At 41.9% G+C, this 17834-nt stretch overlaps 1 protein-coding gene across 1 annotated transcript; it reads left to right on the top strand.

Moving 5' to 3' along the window:
- Positions 1 to 4: 4 nt before the first annotated feature.
- Positions 5 to 17509, top strand: LOC311211610 (mitochondrial import inner membrane translocase subunit Tim23). Its single transcript, XM_084290449.1, has 7 exons — positions 5 to 162; positions 393 to 451; positions 2964 to 3057; positions 3261 to 3345; positions 5646 to 5704; positions 8249 to 8359; positions 16883 to 17509. The coding sequence occupies exons 1-7, from the start codon at positions 60 to 62 to the stop codon at positions 16996 to 16998; spliced, it is 627 nt and encodes a 208-aa protein (XP_084146575.1). The 5' UTR covers positions 5 to 59; the 3' UTR covers positions 16999 to 17509.
- Positions 17510 to 17834: the final 325 nt, after the last annotated feature.

The following is a 17834-nucleotide window of genomic DNA, read 5'->3' as shown; positions in this document are numbered from 1 at the left end:
CCGGCGGCCGCAAAGCGGGGCGGCTTTACGGCAGCGGCGGCCGCGGGCCCGGCGGCGCCATGGAGGGCGGCAGCGGCGGCAACTCCAAGGGCAGCGGCCTCGGCGGCCTCTTCGGCGCCGGCGGGGCCGGGTACTCGCACGCCGACCTGGCCGGGGTGCCCCGTGAGTAGCCGGGCGGCCGCCGGCCCTCCCCCGAGGCGCGGCCGGGTGGCGGGGGGCTGAGGGGCTGCCGGGCTCAAGATGGCGCCGCCCGCTCCCTTCCCTGAGGCGCAGCCCGCGCGGCGCGTGCGGGGCTCGCAGCCCCGCTCGGTGCCCGGCCTCGGGCAGCCCCCGCGGGCTGACGGGGCGGGGGGAGGCGGCCGCGGTGACCGAGCGTTTCTTTTCTCTTCCAGTGACGGGAATGAGCCCCCTGTCCCCGTACTTGAACCTGGACCCCAGGTATCTTGTGCAGGTGAGCGCAGCGCGGGCCGCGGTGAGGCGAGGCGAGGTGAGGTGAGGCGGTCACGCACAAAGACCTCAAAATGCCCGCAGTGCTCCACACTGCGTGCCCGGCTTCAGCCCTTGAAAGAATCATTTTTTTACGTTGTTCCCACTAAAAGCGTACAGTGCCGTGGCATCTAGAAGAAAACCCACTTTAATATAGGCAAGGCAGCTGTGTCAGCGCACTGCTGTTGAGCAGAAGAGGCCTTGCTCTCCTTCCTTCCCGCTCCAGGCACATGGGCCCAGCACGCCTTGCACAAGTTGGCACACCCTCCCCCGAGCCCGTCCAACCCCTAACAGCGGCCAGGAGCTCTGCAGTGCACGTGGATCGCCGCTCTGTACTGTGGCGAGCTGAAGCAGTTGACAGAGATGTTCAGCCAAAACCTGATACGGGTTCCACAAAGATATGTGCTGTCATCACAGCAGCCATAAATCTTATGCTGCTTTTCCTGTGTCACTTCTCAGCTGGAGTGAAGCCCTTATGAAGTAAAACTTTGGGTTTTATTCACATAGAATAACATGGCTATTGCACTAATGACTTTGTAGTAATTAACGTGATAGCCTACAATCCACTGTGAGGAAAAAAAAATAAAAATCCAGTATTTCTTTTTCAACAATATTTACCAAAGGCTGAAAAGATTCAAGTTAATCCAGTAAGGATGCATGTCAATTATTTCATTTATTTATATATGGCTTACATTGTGTGCGAACGTGAAATTTTGCAGCAGTAGCACTGAAGGTCAACCATTGCATAGTATCTGCTAATCTGTGCCTTTTGTTTCATGGCACACCGGGTCACCGCATCTTTTGTAAGTGGAAAGCTCTGAATGTGGTAGTGAGGGCTGTTTTTTCTATTTCTTTCACTAAAAGCTGTTCTAGTCAAAATTGCAACCTAACATTCTTGTAACGGTAGGCAACAAGGGACATTCCAGCCAGACCCAGTACAGCCTCTGCTTGGAAGGGATTCACTGGCACAATTATCGTGCTTGCTGTTGTTGACTATTCAATAAAAAAAATACCAAGAAATTTAGACTTCAACCCAAAATACCCTCCAAAGTCATCTTATATAGCTCTTGTATTTAAAGAGCATCAATACGCTTTCAGAACACTGAGTGAATAGTTCTCCCTGTGAAAGCCAGTGTTTTTGTTGAGAATCTTTAATTTTGATCCTGCCCTTACAGGCCAGGAATGCTGGCCATAATGAACGCTCTAATGGTGGTACTCATGACTTTAAAACCTACTTTCTTTGTTAATTCCTTAACGCAGGTTGAAACCAATGCGTTTTCTGCAATGCTTTTGTTTACTTCATCAGGCATCCACTATAAATAGGCACGACATTCTGCCACAGAACTAGAGGGTGGATTTCCTAGGTTTTTGTCTGTGCAAAAACAGACACTACATACAGTGATTGCTCAATTTCCACTTTTTGGAGAACATTAAAAGCTGTAGACAAATCGCTAACTAGCGTATACGCCACGGTTCTCCAAATATGTAGTTACAGAGGAGATAAATATGTTACAGGTTCAGTTTATTAATACTATATTCATAATTTTAGAAGCTGCATGTCCTTCTCTATTACGATCCACCCTTAGTGCCAAGTATGGACTAAGAAAACCAGTTAGAGTCAAATTCCTTGTGCCTGCAGTTGTGGTGATGCACCAAATAAAAAGGGGATGAATAATACCATGGCTAGAAAGCACAGAAACATAAAAAAAGATTTTAATGCTTAGGCACCTTATCAACATGTGTACATCTTGTTAGTGTCTCATAATGAAAAAAGTGCTTTGGCTGACCATACCTCTACCACATGCTAATTAGCAGCAGGTTTTTTTATCGGTTCATCTTTTTAGACTAATTAGTTTTATAAGAACACAAGCTTGTCCTCATGGGAGAAAGACAACAAATGAAAAACTGCCAGCCTCATATTTTTCATGCCTAATCATCACTGGTTTTGAATGCATTCCTTACTTTTCTCATTTCTTCACAGTAGGTCACATATCTGAGTGCAGGGAAATACTTTGTATAATACAAGGACGGTTTTCCCTTTATTGTCAAAGTAGTGGGAAGCCTTAAGCATTACTGCATCCGTATAGGCTGCTCGGTGAGGAACTACACAGACAAGAGGAGAGCCTTTAAAGTACAGTGGGTCTTGTATTGCCTGCTTAAAGATAATAAATAAGCAAATAGTTGTCAAAAAAAAAAACACAGAATATAAATTTCATGGCTGCCTGATGCCATTTATAAAGTTATGACATCTGGAAAAGAAAGAGCACTCAAATCAGTTTATAGTTTTGAAGTATTTCTGTTCTTACTAGAATAGATAAGTTGCATATTCCATTTGAATGCTGCTGTAGACAACAGGTATCCAGAAATACTCATTGTATCTGCTTTTCTTTTAGAGCATTGCATGCATTTAAAAAAAAAGGCCTACATTTCAAAGCAGGTACACAATACAAAGTTGTTTGTTTGTTTTCCCCTGCCAGGATACAGATGAATTCATCTTGCCTACAGGAGCCAACAAAACTCGGGGTAGATTTGAGCTAGCATTTTTTACCATTGGAGGATGTTGCATGACAGGTAGGTGGTCATGTTTGTACGTTTCCCAACTGTCCAGATGACACTGATTACAGCAGTAACTAGAGATCTTAAGTGTCTCATTCTGCAATCTTTATGTATAGTCTTGCATAAACAGCTATTTAACTTCACACTGTACACTTTGAATATTCTCAATGCCTGCTTCTGATACTGTCTTTTTGTTCATTTTCTCCTGGTAACGCCAGGGGCAGCATTTGGTGCACTGAACGGTTTGCGGCTTGGCTTGAAGGAGACTCAGAACATGGCATGGTCAAAACCTAGAAATGTACAGTAAGTGTCTTACTGCAAAATAAAAAGTTCATCTTGGTGACAAAGTTTTTTCTTCTAGCTTGCACAAAGATCCGAATAAGTTGCAAAAATAAATGTATTTTTTGTGTCTTTGGTCAGGACAAACGAGAGTTGGTATTTATCAATAAGGTTATGAAACACTTTTAGTTATAAAGTTGTTCAGTTCAAGGTTTTTGCTTTTCATTTAGTGACAATCGGTAGGTTCCCTGACTTATGTTTAGTACTTGAGACTAGGTTACTATTTCAATATTTACTGGAAATCTATTGCAACATATAAAAACACTTATGAGTTGAAAATATTTCCAGAAGAAATGTAGTTTAATCTGAGATATTTCCCCCCCCCTCACATTTATTTAAGAGCAAGTTCTCTGCATTCCTGAACTTTTCAAAACCAGAAAGAGTTTGGAGGAATGGGGGAACCTGCCTGGATTTGCATTAGAGATGAAATTACTGTCTGCTACTGAGCAAGCATTGCATGGTACAGTTTTTTCTGGATCACAGCCTCCACGAACACTCATGGCATTCCCACGTTGTCACCTTCTCTGATACTTTGAAATATTGCAATAAAACTGGGGACACCTTTTTCATGCAGTTTGCTACTCCTAGAGTTACTGGTAGTTTAGACACAACTAAAATAACAAGTGGCTGTGAGGAAGCCACAGTAAATCAGAGAAGTGAAATAACTGGGGGAAACCATTCTCATTCTTCCAAAATACTTTGGAAGAGGTAATTTTAGAGGAGGAGTTCAGTATTTCACAGTACCGTTTATACTAGCTGCACTCTTTTTAAACTATTGAACCAAAGTATTTCCACTAGAATTACATCTCTTCTGTAATGTTCTAGATAAACAGAATTGTATCTTACGCATTCATGATGAGCTGAGTCAAATACCTGTTAAGTGTGACTTTGATGGCTCCAGCCCAGCAGGTGGCAGTCAGTGCCCAGGCTGCTGTTTAGTAGCCCTTGCCCTTTAAGGGAAAAGGCACATTGAAGGTCATCATCGTCTTGAAGCAGCATATTAAGTTCCACGTTTTCCTAGTCAGAGGCAGGGAGGTGACATGCATTTCTAGATTTCCTTTAAATTTTATCCTTAATGTATGCTTCTTTTGAAATTTGAATTTTGCTACTAATCCCCCATCATCGGATAGCTCATGGTATGTCATAGATGTTAAAGTTAGAATTTTCTCATCAATTCTAAGTTTATGGAATATTGACAAAAAAAAAGGCTGGGGATTATAATCTCAATGAAATTATCAATACCCCAGTCTCTTGGGTGTTCTTCTGATTTCAAAGTGAAGTTTTCCGTAATAATTTAGCTGATTATCTAACCACATTCGGAAATGGCCTGTGTCTGCTAATGAAAGTTATAAAAGAGGAAAAGTAGCAAGAAATGAACTCAAATCAGAAGGAACACAGTGTGTAATAGTGTCATTTCATTAAATGATGCACTAAACTCCAGTGGTAGTCAACTGTCCAGGGCAGCACAGTGCCTGTGATGGTGTTACACTGCTGGGAGATAAATGTCAGTCACTTCTTCTGGCTGTTGTCTCCGTTCTGGAGACAGCTGAAACCAAGGAGAAGTGGCCTTGTGCTTCCATGAGAGTGTGCTAAGGGCTTGCTATCCCTCTAGTGCTAGTCCGGAAGCATACACGCAGAAATGTTCAGGGTACCTTGCTTTTGCTGTCTGCTGCCTTTGACAAGTGGAAGCACAGAAGGACTGCCTCTTTTCCTCCTGATGTGCTCTTTTTTCAGACTTGCTTTTGATATCTACTCCATTTTTTCCCTGACACACAATGCCAGTTTTGCCTGCAGCTTCTGGAAGAGCACTCTAGCTTTCTTAGAGCTCTTCTACCCAGTTAAATCAGCATAAGCATATCAGTCATTCCCAATAGCTACATGAAGTCACTGCATAACAAACAAGGTACTAAGGTTAGAAAGTCATTTGTAAGGAAGAGATCGGACTCTTGGTATGGTGCAGGTCTGACTTGAAAGAAAGATATTCTTCTGAAGACTTGACAGGGATAAATATTTGCCTCGAGTATTGCATCCACTGTCATTTGTAGTATTCATGATAGAAGAGATTGTACTACCGAGTTGTGTGCTTCTCAGCACTGCTTTGTTTTGGAAGGCTTTTTAGTTCATTTGTTCAGTTTTATTAATAAATGTGTAAACACTTTACACCTGCTGTCATAAACCCTATAGCATTAATTCAATGGCTTTGGATGCTCCTTCAATGTAAACACAGTACTAAAGCTTTTAATACCTTTTAAACTCCCTTACAGAATTCTAAATATGGTGACAAGGCAAGGAGCATTATGGGCCAACACTTTGGGATCTCTGGGTAAGTGAACTTGTTATTTTAAGGGAAAATAATTTATAAAGATATAACTATTTGAAGGCAAAGTGTATCCTTCTAAATGTTACTTATGACTTCCCCCAGGAAAAAAGAAATGCAAAGTTTCCTTTGAGACATGAGGTTGTTTCAGCAGACACTGGAAAGGAATTAAAGGCCAAAATTGAGTTTTAAGCACAAGTAGCCAGAGGCCTGTAATTAGAAAACAGTATTTTTAGCATATTAGAAGCAAGAACTCTTGCTATGGAATAACAAGAATAACAGAAAACTGTAGGCAATGCTTATTTGTTATTAAGTTTCAGTTAATTTTGCAACCTAAGGCAAAAAAAAAAAAAAAAAAGAATCCTTTTGAAGTAACCTTAACAACCTAAAAAGATTTTGGTCATATGAGCAATTGCCTAATGTCTGTCTCCAGTTAAAAAGTCAAAATGTTCTGTGAAAGTAATGTGATAGCAACTACAAAGATTTATCCTTTTATGGTGGTAGCTTAGAAAAATTGCAGATGATTCTACCCCACTTCAGATCTAAACATTGCTTATAACTAAGACAGATTGAATTACTACTGGTTAAAAAGGGGCAAAGAGCAATCAAAAACCTGGTGTGAGAAAGAAACTTCTCTGTAGGCTGAGGTTGGGGAGAGGGGAGAATCACATGGTTTGCCTCAGAAAAACAACTTCTTAAAAGTGAAGGGAATAACTAATGCCCTAGAGAACAAACTCTTGGGTTTGTTCTGTATATTCCCCTCCTGCTCCCCAGTCTTAAAAGAACAAATGAGGCTCAGCTACTTTGAAAGGAGAAAGAACTGATGAAAAGAAGTTACTTTGAAGTAGACTAATGATGGGACTCATTACACCATAAAGTGGTAATGGAAGAAAAATCATCGATATTTTAAAACAAGTTAAATCACATCATAATCCATTCTACAAATATTTTAATTTTGAAAAAATACTAAGCACAGGCTAAGTTGCATTTATTACATTTTTTTTTAGTCTTATTTTTAAAGAGTAGGTTAGCTTGCTGCTTAATTCAGGCATCAACTTTTGAGGCATAATGTAGAGGCCATGGCTAGAGACGGGATCCTGGACTACAGCGGGCATGACAATTTCCATAGGGGATGCCTATTGCCTAGTAGTTTTTTCTCTCTCTCTCTTTTTTTTTTTTTTTTTTTTTTTTTTTTTGTGAGGGAGCCTGAGGTGGGGATTTTCTTTTTCAACTCTAATCAAAACACGTCTGAAAGATGAGATGCAGGGACACTGCAGTTCAAGGTTCATGGATGAGTGACACATTAACTGTTTCTTTCAGCTGTGTTTGAAGAAAGATTACTCAAGAAGATATTTGTGCATTCCAACAACAAATTGTTATTTTCCTTGTAAAGCATAAGCTCCCGAGTCATAGGGTTAAGCAGAACTGATATTTTGGGAGTTGGTTTGAGCTCTGCCTTGTCCTGGTTATGAGACATCTTTGAAAAAAGCTGAATTATTTTTGCATATGATTTCACTTCTGCAGTATTTCTGTGTCTCAAATTCCTTTTTGTCCCTACGGACAATTTTTGTCATTCTGTTCCTAAGCAGACCCACATTAACACCTGGGTTAATGTGGCTCCTCCTTTCCCTCATTGTTTATACGACATGCTACTAAGACAAGGAAAATATCATTGCCTATGCTGCATGAAAAAGATGCTTTTGTCTCATTGACTTTAATATGGTTGCTTATGAAGAACTCAAAGCAGAAGGAAGGATTTTAATTCTTGGAGGGCCAGGGCTGAAAGTAGCAGTGTCTTTTTCACTTTAAGACACCGACCTACTCCTGTTCTTTGTAACCGTGAAACATATCACAGGACTCCTTGTGGGTAGATGGGGGAGCTTCTCCTTTCTTCAGAAAGCCTAGTTTATATGTGCATACGTACTGGAAACCCATGCATTACACCCTGTAATCCTTCTGGGACAGTCCTCAGAGTTTTCCCGAGCCTTGGGACAAGGCTGTCATATGAGGCAGAGGTGAAGCAATCGTAAATGTCAAATCCTAAGCAATGTAATAAGCATATATACAGGAAACGTAGGCCATTGATGTCCAGTCCTTGATACCATAATCTGAATGCTACACCTAAAAAACTTGCATTATACATATATTATAGCTTAGTAGTGTCATGCAGAGGGCAATATAAAGCCTGCCAGTATGGAGTTAAACCTTCAGAAGCTTTATAAAACAATTGGAACTAGGAAAATAGGCTTAAGCTTCTGTCAGTGCTCTAGATATTCTGTTTGTTGGGTCTTGAGGTAGCATTTTTCATGATGTCTAGTACTAATTTCTACTTTATAACCAAATTACAGCTAGAGAAGGAAAGATCATCTGTGGAAACAAATAGGTCTGGCATAAAAACCACAGACAGAATTTGGTAGAGGATTCTCACCCTTTAAGAAAAGGGAAGAATCTGTGCATACTCTAAGTATTTACACTGACCCTGAATTCTAAGCCTTACATTTCAGAGAATGGGACTTTTAACATGGCTTTCTTAATGCTTTTCTTTTCCAGCTCTACTTTACAGTGCATTTGGAGTCGTCATTGAAAAAACACGAGGTGCAGAGGATGACCTGAATACCATAGCTGCTGGAACCTTGACAGGAATGCTATACAAAAGCACTGGTAGAGTGACGGAATATTTCTAGTTTTCCTCTTGTGCTTTATTCTTCTTTTAAGATTATTAATTTTCCTAAATACTGCTTTGTTGTGATAATAGAGAGTATAAAAATGGTTCGTTAGGCACAGAACTGGAAGGTAGCTGTTGCTATGTCACTTGCAGCAGGTTTCGCCTTGAAGCAATCAGGTTGTGTTCTGTATATTCCTCACCTCCCATCCCAAACCTCCCCTTCATTGTGGATGGCAATTCCCATTCCCTTGTATCCACTAGCAGACTTGAGAGTGTTGGTTTTTATTCCTGCTATACCTGAAAAACATGGCTAAGAATGAGCTGGGTGTGCATTTTGTATGATCTCACTATAAACCTAAGTAAACACTAGGCTGTTTATTCAGTATATAACAAACAGAGGCTTTCAGGATTATTGTTAGGTCTGTGCAAGTTAGAAAGAAAAGGAACTTGTATGAAGTGCAAGTTTCCCATCAGGAGTCTTAGCTACATGAAAAACGGCTGGGTTAGGTCTCAGTTATTTGCTAGATTCAGTGAAGTTAAGTATCTTCTTTCAGCTAATGGAAATTATTTATTTATGCAAGTAAAGAAAAAAACGTAGGTTGATGCTGTCAGATTGAGGTTAAGCAACGACCAGATATATTAAAGTAAGGTGAGACTGTGGCCTTCTCTAACCGTAGATGAAATAGTGATATTTGTCCAGTACAATTCTAAATAATTTGAGACAGAATTACTTTTGAAATGAGAGTTAATTAAAATCACTTGCAAGGAAGGTTAAAAAAAGCACACAGTAATTCAGATTTAATACTTGAGAAAAGTTTTTGGTAAAGCTGAGTTTTTATGGATTCACATCATTAAAATGTGCAGAAAAATCAATATATTTGTAAAGATATAACTTAGTTGTTTGTGCAGCTGTTGCCTTATGGTAGGACTCTACTCTTTGCATAGTGATCAAGACCAGCAAACAATGTTATTTGAGAACAGCGTGGATTTAAGGTTAGCTGGCTGATGAATACTGAATTGTTTGCAGAAGAGGGGGGCTGAACTGCATCAGCAAAGCTTCTGCTAACACGTATTCCAGGCTCAACAATTGAAAAAATGCTTTTTTTAAGAGGATTATTGGGTACCACAGATTGACATTACCATGGGAAAAAAATACATGAGTTTTAAGTATCTTGGTAAAGGTTAGATTGTATGTTACTAAGGAGATAGTTTACAGCTAACCCATGTGCTTTTGCATACCTTACTGAGCCTTAGTGCCTTAGAAATATTCCTGAATGTCATCTGTATATATAGAACAAGACAGCATGAGAAATCTTATTCTCTTCTTCACCTAACCTAATTAAAAGCAAAAGTAATTGGCTTGAGCAGTCTTGTAAGTGCTAGCTTGTGCACTTACCCTTGCAAGAACATATGGCTCTCTTGTAATGTTACTTATTTGGAATTTCATGAGTGATGTGTCAGATTGCCAACAACAGCAGGATAGGTTGGCAGTATCGAATTCTAACATTTTCTGTACAAAGTCATTAAGGAGAATTGCCATCTTGCACTCCAGAGGAAGCTTCCCCCGTGCCTTTCAGAAGTAGAGGTGGCATGATGTGCAGCCTCTTTTGGTGCTGTGTAACCATGCATAAGTACTCCTGTCACATGCCATCATCTGACATAATAATACCTTCCCCGAGCACAGTGGGACTTCTGTTTTGTAACATAAGATCTATTGAGGTAATAGTCACACTGATAAAGGTAAACATAGTGAATAAGTTTGTGTTCATTACAGTGTTGTATTTCAAGTATGCCTCCTACTTAAGGAGGAGGAGGAACTAAAGGCACAGGAACTAAAATGTATTTTCACCATATATAGGGAATTTGAGTGGCAAAGTAGATCTTGAAGGTAAAGCCTTAATTCTGGAAGTGTGAAAGATATCTACAACTGTTTGAGGAGCTGAATTCCAACCTTATTTTCTTCCGTCCCCCCTTTCTCTGTTCTACCCATCTTGCTTTTTCTCCCATGCTTCCTTTCCAGTCACCTTATACCAGAGTGCCCTTCCTAATTCAGTGTCGTAGAGCTTCCTTTTAAAGCTACACCTTTACCCAGCGTCAATACTTGTATCTAAAAAGCCTGAAATACTTAGAGCCATATGCAAATGATCAGTTCATATCTGTGGTGTGTATTAAGCTTGTTAAGCTTGGGGTTTTGTGGAATGCCATGTTGTGTTGGCATTAAAAAAGAAAAATTGGAAGGCTGAAATATTTCCTATAAAGCCCTCATCAGTTTAGTGACAGCCGGAAGCTCCCATAAACACCCCTTATCAAATCAAGACTATTCTGTAATTCAGAAGGGGTGGACACAGAGCTGGTAGAGGCAGCGTTGTTCAAGCACTCAGAGCTTCCACTTCCATCATTTCTGTTTTGTAAAGAGGTAAGGAATGTGTTTAAAAAGAAACTGTATAAAGGAAGGCAACTTTTTTTGTTATGACTTCCTGGCTTTTTTTGTTATGACTTCCTGGCATAGCACTGATGGAACAAACATCAGCAATTCCGCTGCACAGAAAAAAAATCCCCTTTTGTGTATAATACAAAGCCTCCCTGAGACTGAGTTTCTGAAACTGGAGTGATGAAGCCTTTGGTGAGGGGGATGAGTGGACAGAAGGAAAAGATTTCTTGAAGGTTGAAATTTGTTGCCCCAAACTGGTCCCAGTTTTCACAAGTTGTCCTTGCAGAGGTGTTAATCATTACCAAAATACTAGCAGTCAGAAAAAAAAAAAAAAAAAAAAAAAAAAAAAAAAGGCTGTCTGAGGCACCCACACTCTATAGCCATTGGTTTGCAAGCAGTTTTGTGCAAAGCTACCTAACTCACACAGCTTGTGCACAGAGGTCTAAAAAAGCCTGCAGTGAGGACTGTGGACGTTCTGCCCTCCTGTGTTCGTTGGAAGCAGGGTTAGTCACTGAAAGTTCCCCATTGCAAGTGACTGAAGCAGCTCAGCCCCCAGGGCTTCTGATGGGCCTGCAGTGAGTCAGGCGCTGTCAGCTCACCACAGTTAGCATTAACGTAGAACCCATCTTGGGTGTGCCTTAGGTGAACAGATGTGTTGAAAGCAGAACTAGTTAGAGGAACCTGGAGGCAGCACACCTCTAGCTTTCACACTGGTTTGAAGTGAAATTTAATACTAGGATTATTGGCTAGCTTTTATCCCAAATGTAGCATTACCAAAGTACAGCACTAGCTAGCTACACTAAACTTTCCATTTCATGAAATCTACACTGCAAGCTCCCACCCTGACTTTTATCCAGAACTCTCAGTTTATGGGATGGATGAAAAAAAAAAAGTCTTTGTGTTTCCTTGTCAGTGGCATACAAAATAGTGTTGCAACATAGCAAAACTAAAACAGGATTGACTAGATGGCAGTCTGATTCCCTAAGTCCACCAGGATGGCTTTTCCTTCTAATCAGACGTTACTCTTTATTCTTCAGCTTCAAACCAAGGTAGAAATGAAGGTCTGTTAGTTCTGCCAGCTCAGAACAAATACATATTTAGCTCTTGTATACGTTTTCAAGCTCTTTTCTAAATCAAACATCTTTCATTTTCTCATTGTTATACTGGACTCTGAAAGTAGCAGAACTCCAAGCGCTGCCTGTCCCTGTGCACTCTGCCACTTATTCCCCCTCACCCATCAGTGATGCACGTGGTTCTAGCCATGTCACAAAGGTACAGGTGGGCGAGGATCCTACCCGCCTTCTTCGGCTCACGGTATTGATCCGTCAGGAGGAAAGATACCGAACCAGGTGGGACTTTGCTCTGACCCAGGGTGACAGGCAGTGGTTTCTCACTGAATCTCCCGACATGGAGTTCACTGAACAGAAAAATTAAATAACTGTTAACTTTTATCTGAGCATTACTCAGGTTGTAGCTGTTCTGTTTCTTAGATTTTTTTTTTCCATTGGACAGCAGAGGAGATAGGAGCAAGAACAGACTAGTCCTTTGGACAAATTAAATTATTTTGTTTACTGTACTTCTGTGCAGTAGGGAACTGATAGGATTCCTCATGCTTTTGCACAGCAGATGGTACATCATTTAGTATAAAATCGTTCCATCTGAAGAGAAATGCATGCTGGCAATAACTGAAGGCAATAGTTGTCCTTTTAAGACCTCAGTCAATATATCACTAATTAATTAAGAAGGGATAAATATTATATTGCTAGCAGTAAAGTCTAGACAGAACTAAAGATCAGTGTTGTGACTGCAGCAGGTAGGAGTTGAGGGCAGCTGGGTAAGCTAAGTACATCTACAGCTGTAAGAGGATCTTCCCTTTGGGTTCAATCTTTTTCTTAGGGCCAGACAGGCTTCTCTCAGTTCTGTTTGGGAAGGTGGGGGAGATGGAAAGGAGCTGTTTGCAGACTGCTGCAGGTATGGCTCTGGGATATCTTAGTTTTCTGTGTTATTTGGAGAAAAGCAAGTAAATGGTTTGCTTCTGAACTTAAGCTTTATGTCAGCCACTTTAGAAATGAGTGATCTCTGTTAAAACCTCCTTTAACATCATAACAAGTCTATAGGACTATTAATCAAATGGTGCCTGCTGAAAGAATTTTGATTCAGGTCTGAAGTGAGCAAGATAAGGGCAAATTCCAAGCAGATGTTCAAGGTAACAGCTTGTCAAGGCTTTTTTTTTTTTTTTTTTTGGTTACTTGAGAGTTCGTGTCCAACAATACTCGTGGCCACTGAGTCAGCGCTGCCATCTGACCAGATCTGCTAAGCAGAAACAGCAAACGAAGCTCTCCCTGCTGCAGAGATCTGCAGGGTTCGTGCTGCCTTTTACAGTACCTGCACTGGTCTCCTGTAACTAAGTGCTGCTGGCCTCACTCAGTAAGATGGAATTTTATTGCATGCCATACAACTTCAACAGCTTTAATAGCTATGAATTGTAAATTGAATGGTAAATGCTTCCATTTTTTCCTAATGTGGCCTTCTCAACATGGTTGCTACAGGAAATTTTCTCATTTTCAGGCTCTTGTTTCTGTGTTTTCACCGAGGTACTGTCTGAGCTGCAGTGGTTTGAAAACAGAACATTTCTCTGCAATGTTTCTTGCTTCTGAAAGGAAAATTATTACAGTTTCCTCGGTAATTCCTGAACCCACAGACTTGGCCCACACTTAAAAGATTTCATTAAATTATTCCCATGGAGCAACAGAAGGAAACTCCTAGAGTTTTCTCCTGAAATGGGACCACCCACAGATGTTCAACAAATATTTGTCTGAAGGTTCAGAGTGTCCAATTAGCTACCACCACACTTCAATTTGGAAGCAAAGCTGAGGTTGCCTTGTACATCTGGAAAATCAACCCTTTTAAGTCATTTTAGAAATACTTTTGTTCCTAGAATCCCTAAAGGAAGGGAAGCTGTTTGCATTCTGAGTATCGGAGAGAAAGGCAAAACTAATTATGTTTTAGCTGTTACAGTGCTTTTGTATGGCAATATAAGGGTCTGGGTTTTCAGTTAAGGTATTTCTAATGTTTACCATTGGATGTTCTTGCTTTAAATATCTCACAAAGTGATAGTGAAGTAACACATTCTGAAAATAGAGGCAGTGAGGTCCTAAAAAAAGATTTTGTTCTTATGTTATATGATGTAGGTCATGGTCTTCCTTACTGTGAGTCAAATGCAGTGTTAGAAGTGGCTCCTGCCACGAGAAATGCAGAGCTGTGCTGTTAGAGTCTGGAGTCACTGCAGTCTACTCTGAAACATTTCATAGGGACAGAACTCTGGTGGAAGGGTGCATCAGCTGCAGCCAAGCAGCACATGAAGTTGTCATTTTAGAGATCATCAGATGGTCCTTCAGAAAGCCACAGCTTCTCAACTGCTGTGAAAGCGGCCCGATCTCAAAAATACCTGCTTTCACAAGTGTCTGTCAGCTGGAACTTTATCTTACTCCAACATGCAAGATTAGAGGCTTATAACCACATTTCTAGCAGGGTTTATCAAGGCAGACTTGGTATCTGAGGCTTGCAAAGGGTGACTGTAGAGGAGGGGTGAGAACTTGGTCTATCGTGGAAACACAGCTGAGATGGGAGTGGAGAATTTTATTTTTTTAAACACAAGGTAATCTTCTCAGAGGGCTTAATATTTCCTGCCCAGCAACTGGGCTGCATTCTGCAGTGCATTGCTGTTTGATGTTTGCCACAGACCTGGAGGTTTTTACTCAAATGCAAATCTAACCAGTTGTGGAGAGGAAAGTTCTTTCTTTAATCTTTTTTTTTTTTTTTTAATTTACTTTGGGTAGCTCAGAGACCAAGTTACAGGGCAGGGTTTTTTTGTTTGTTTTGTTTGTGTTTTGTTTTTTTTTTTTTTTGTAAAACTTCATAGCAGAAACAGAGAACTTGTTAAGAAACACTTCTCATGGGGTTCCTGTTCTGATTTCTTTCCAAACTAACTTGTAATGCATCTAATATGAACTGCACAAGGTTATTTTCTGTTCATGAAAGGCTTCTACTGAAACATCTTCAGCGAAGTCGTAGGTACCATAAACTGGCTACAGGAGCCACAGATTGCTTTAGGCCTATGCAGTTGAAACGTTTTAAGTGGATTTAGGGTTGCCATCCTCACCTGGTGTACTGCTCATAGCACAAAGGAGGTGTTAAGAGGTGTGTATATGTGTATTTCCATATGCTGAAGCCATCTTAGCAGCACCGTGCCCAAGTCTGTATGGATGCTACAAAATGGCTCAGCTATCCAAATTAAAAATATTTCTCTTAGACAATCCTAACTTCCCAGAACCTGAAACAAGGCTTGATCAGTCTCCAACCTACCTTTCTTCCTTAAGAAGAACACCATTTCAAGGTGAAAAGAGGGAAATTAGACCTGGAGGTCAAGGAAAGGGCCTACAGAAACAGCCATAGCCCTGTACTGCATTGTGCTCTGTGAGGATGTTCATGTTTCACGCATTTCCCTGTATAGCTGCAAGAGGGTAGGAGCCCTCTTTTGGAAGTTTCTTCCATGAAGAATTGCTACTTCACATAAACAGCAGAACACCAGGCTCATGTTTCATTCATTTTTCCCCACAAAGTAACAAGCATTCAGTATTTTTACAGGTAATCCCACACATCAGTGTTGCACAAAGTGTCCTTTAAATGTCACCTGTGGCTTTTTGCCAGAAGCTGTTTGCAGCTGGATTATCCTGTGCACACCATTGTGTACTCAGCTGCAAGCCCTTCATGTGAAAAGGCTTTTTGTGCAACAAACTGAGGATAAGTTACCAAAAGCAGGCACCTATATTTGAGTCCCCTTAAAGCCTGGTTTAGGCAGGTAGGTACTGAAGTGGCACAGCTTTCCGTACTGCTTGGAGCTTTGCTTAGAGCTGTTGAGCTCTCAGCAGTTAGGGCAGCAAACTCGTATCCCTAAAAACCCAACCCACAGCCAGCCTGGCAATGAAGCTTCCGAGCAGCGTAGCCAGCTGTGACCTCTAGTTCCAAGTCCGAGTGCGGCTGTGCCCTCTGCAGCTTCCTGGTTCCGCTGCGTGCCCAGGCAACCGGAATTGCTTTAACAGCTCCACTGACATCCATCTAACCTTGCAACACATGTAAGGCTGCCTCAGTGTAGCTGCAGCCAACAGCTTCCTGCCTCACTACAAGCCTAAAGGCAAACCTGTGAGACAGTTTATGGGCCATAATTGGGGGGGGGGGGGGGGTAAATCACCAATTGCTGGGATGCATTTCCTTTCAAAGACTGAGCAGCTTGAATCCCACTGTCAGTTTTGCCAATAAAGCAGGCAGGTTTTATCTCGCTGTACATTGAAACTGTCCTTGTCCTATATACTGTACACATATCTGGCTTGCTTAGTTTGGGATTGATAAACATTGCAGAATCAAAACTCAGTGAATTTTCCCCAGTGTTGGAGGCTCAAGTGCTCAGGTGTTCCCAGAACACACTGCTAACTGCACACAGCCTGACCAAGGTTTGAGTAAGCAGCTTTAAGAAACATGTTTGTCCATGTGACTCAGTTTTTGCCATTGCAAGGTGACTTTGAAGATGAATAGTAATAAAAATTGAGAAAGTTACCCAGTGCATGCCCTAGTAAATTCTTGCCAGTTGATCCCTTTCATCTCCACCTCCCCCTCCACCAAGCTCTTAAAATTCCCAAAACACGAAAGCAGCGATAGGCTCTGTCTGCTGGCCCTCATGACTCTCTAGTGCCCCAGGTTATGTCTACAGCAGCTCCTGTTGTGGTCAGTTATTACTGTGTGAACTGCTCTGTAGTGCTTTGCTAAGGCCACAGCGCCAATACGTCAGCAGGAATTTGACAGGCAGCCAAACCATCAGAATTAGTGGGTGGATTAGGGAGTTACCTCTCCTGAGCTTGGGAGCTGGTTTGATGGGAGGGTGGAAGTCTCACAGGTACCCTTGCTGGAAGGTTACTCTAAAAAAGCAAACCGGTGTTCAGATGTTTCTGGATTTGGACAAATTCCTGGAAGTTGCTGCAGTTAACCATTTCTTGGAAGCAAGAACTCTGAGTTTTAATCTTTTTCTTTGTAGGTGGAGTACGTGGGATAGCACGCGGTGGTATCGCAGGCCTGACGCTCACTGGCCTCTACGCTCTGTACAACAACTGGGAGCACATGAAGGGCTCCATAGCCCGGCAGTCGCTCTGAGCAGGGCAGCCAGCGCTGGACAGAGGACACGGTTGCAGTCACCAATCAAATCAGTTGCAAGACCTGTCTGGTGCCCCTTCCTATTTTATTTACAATTAGCGTGAAACCAAGGGAAGCTACGCTGGGAGGAACCTCTTGACACCATTTGGCTGGACTGGCCCTTTCCCTCCTGCCAGCTGCTTGCTGGAGGCAGCAATATTTGTTGGACCCACGAGTGAGCAGAGTGGCCACCGAGATAGAGTCTCCCTGACATGCTCGCCAGCTAGCCCTGGGCCAGAGCTCCACAGCATGCTCCAGTCCCGTAGCTGTACCTGCTGCTCGGTTGGGTGGCATGTCCCACCCCGACAGCGCCTCCTAATAAAGTCTGTGTCCGTAGAGCTGCACTGCACTCCTTCAACACCCAGAGCCCCAGCAGCAGCTGGCACAGGGCAAGGCTTGGCACTCGTGCAGCTCAGGGTAAGCTGTTAAAAGGGATACTGGAATTAATAAAAAGGGTGGTACTTACGCAACACTTCTTCCTATGCTTTGCTGTTCCTGCTGCTAAGACAATGAGGGGCTGCTCCTTAATTTAGTTTAGAAGGACTGCTGGGATAGAGTCATGAGGGAGTTGGGTGAGAGGAAATGAACTAATGGGTGATGCACAATGGTAGTGAGGCATACTGGGCAGGGGCTGGCTGACCCTGCTCCCTGACTTGTAACCAACACAAAAGTAGTTGTTTTTTGGTGCTGTGCCTGAAACCCAGTAACTGTTGCAAGACCCCTGTCATTGGGTTATAAAAACATTTAGGCCTTCTAGGACCTTAAAACTTGTTCAGCCAATAATCAGAAACCAAGAC

The sequence above is a fragment of the Netta rufina genome, assembly GCF_964035555.1.
Source record: "Netta rufina genome assembly, chromosome: 7".
Taxonomy (NCBI): Eukaryota; Metazoa; Chordata; class Aves; order Anseriformes; family Anatidae; genus Netta; species Netta rufina.
The sequence above is the reverse complement of the archived record's forward strand: the minus strand, read 5'-3'. Positions and strand labels throughout refer to the sequence as shown.

What these genes read in the sequence shown, in the direction of transcription:
- LOC311211610 (XM_084290449.1), top strand. Translation starts at nt 60, where the DNA reads ATGGAGGGCGGCAGCGGCGGCAACTCCAAGGGCAGCGGCCTCGGCGGC. An exon ending in ACCCCAGGTATCTTGTGCAG is followed by an intron (nt 452 to 2,963) that starts GTGAGCGCAGCG and finishes TTCCCCTGCCAG; the next exon opens with GATACAGATGAATTCATCTT. An exon ending in TCAAAACCTAGAAATGTACA is followed by an intron (nt 3,346 to 5,645) that starts GTAAGTGTCTTA and finishes ACTCCCTTACAG; the next exon opens with AATTCTAAATATGGTGACAA.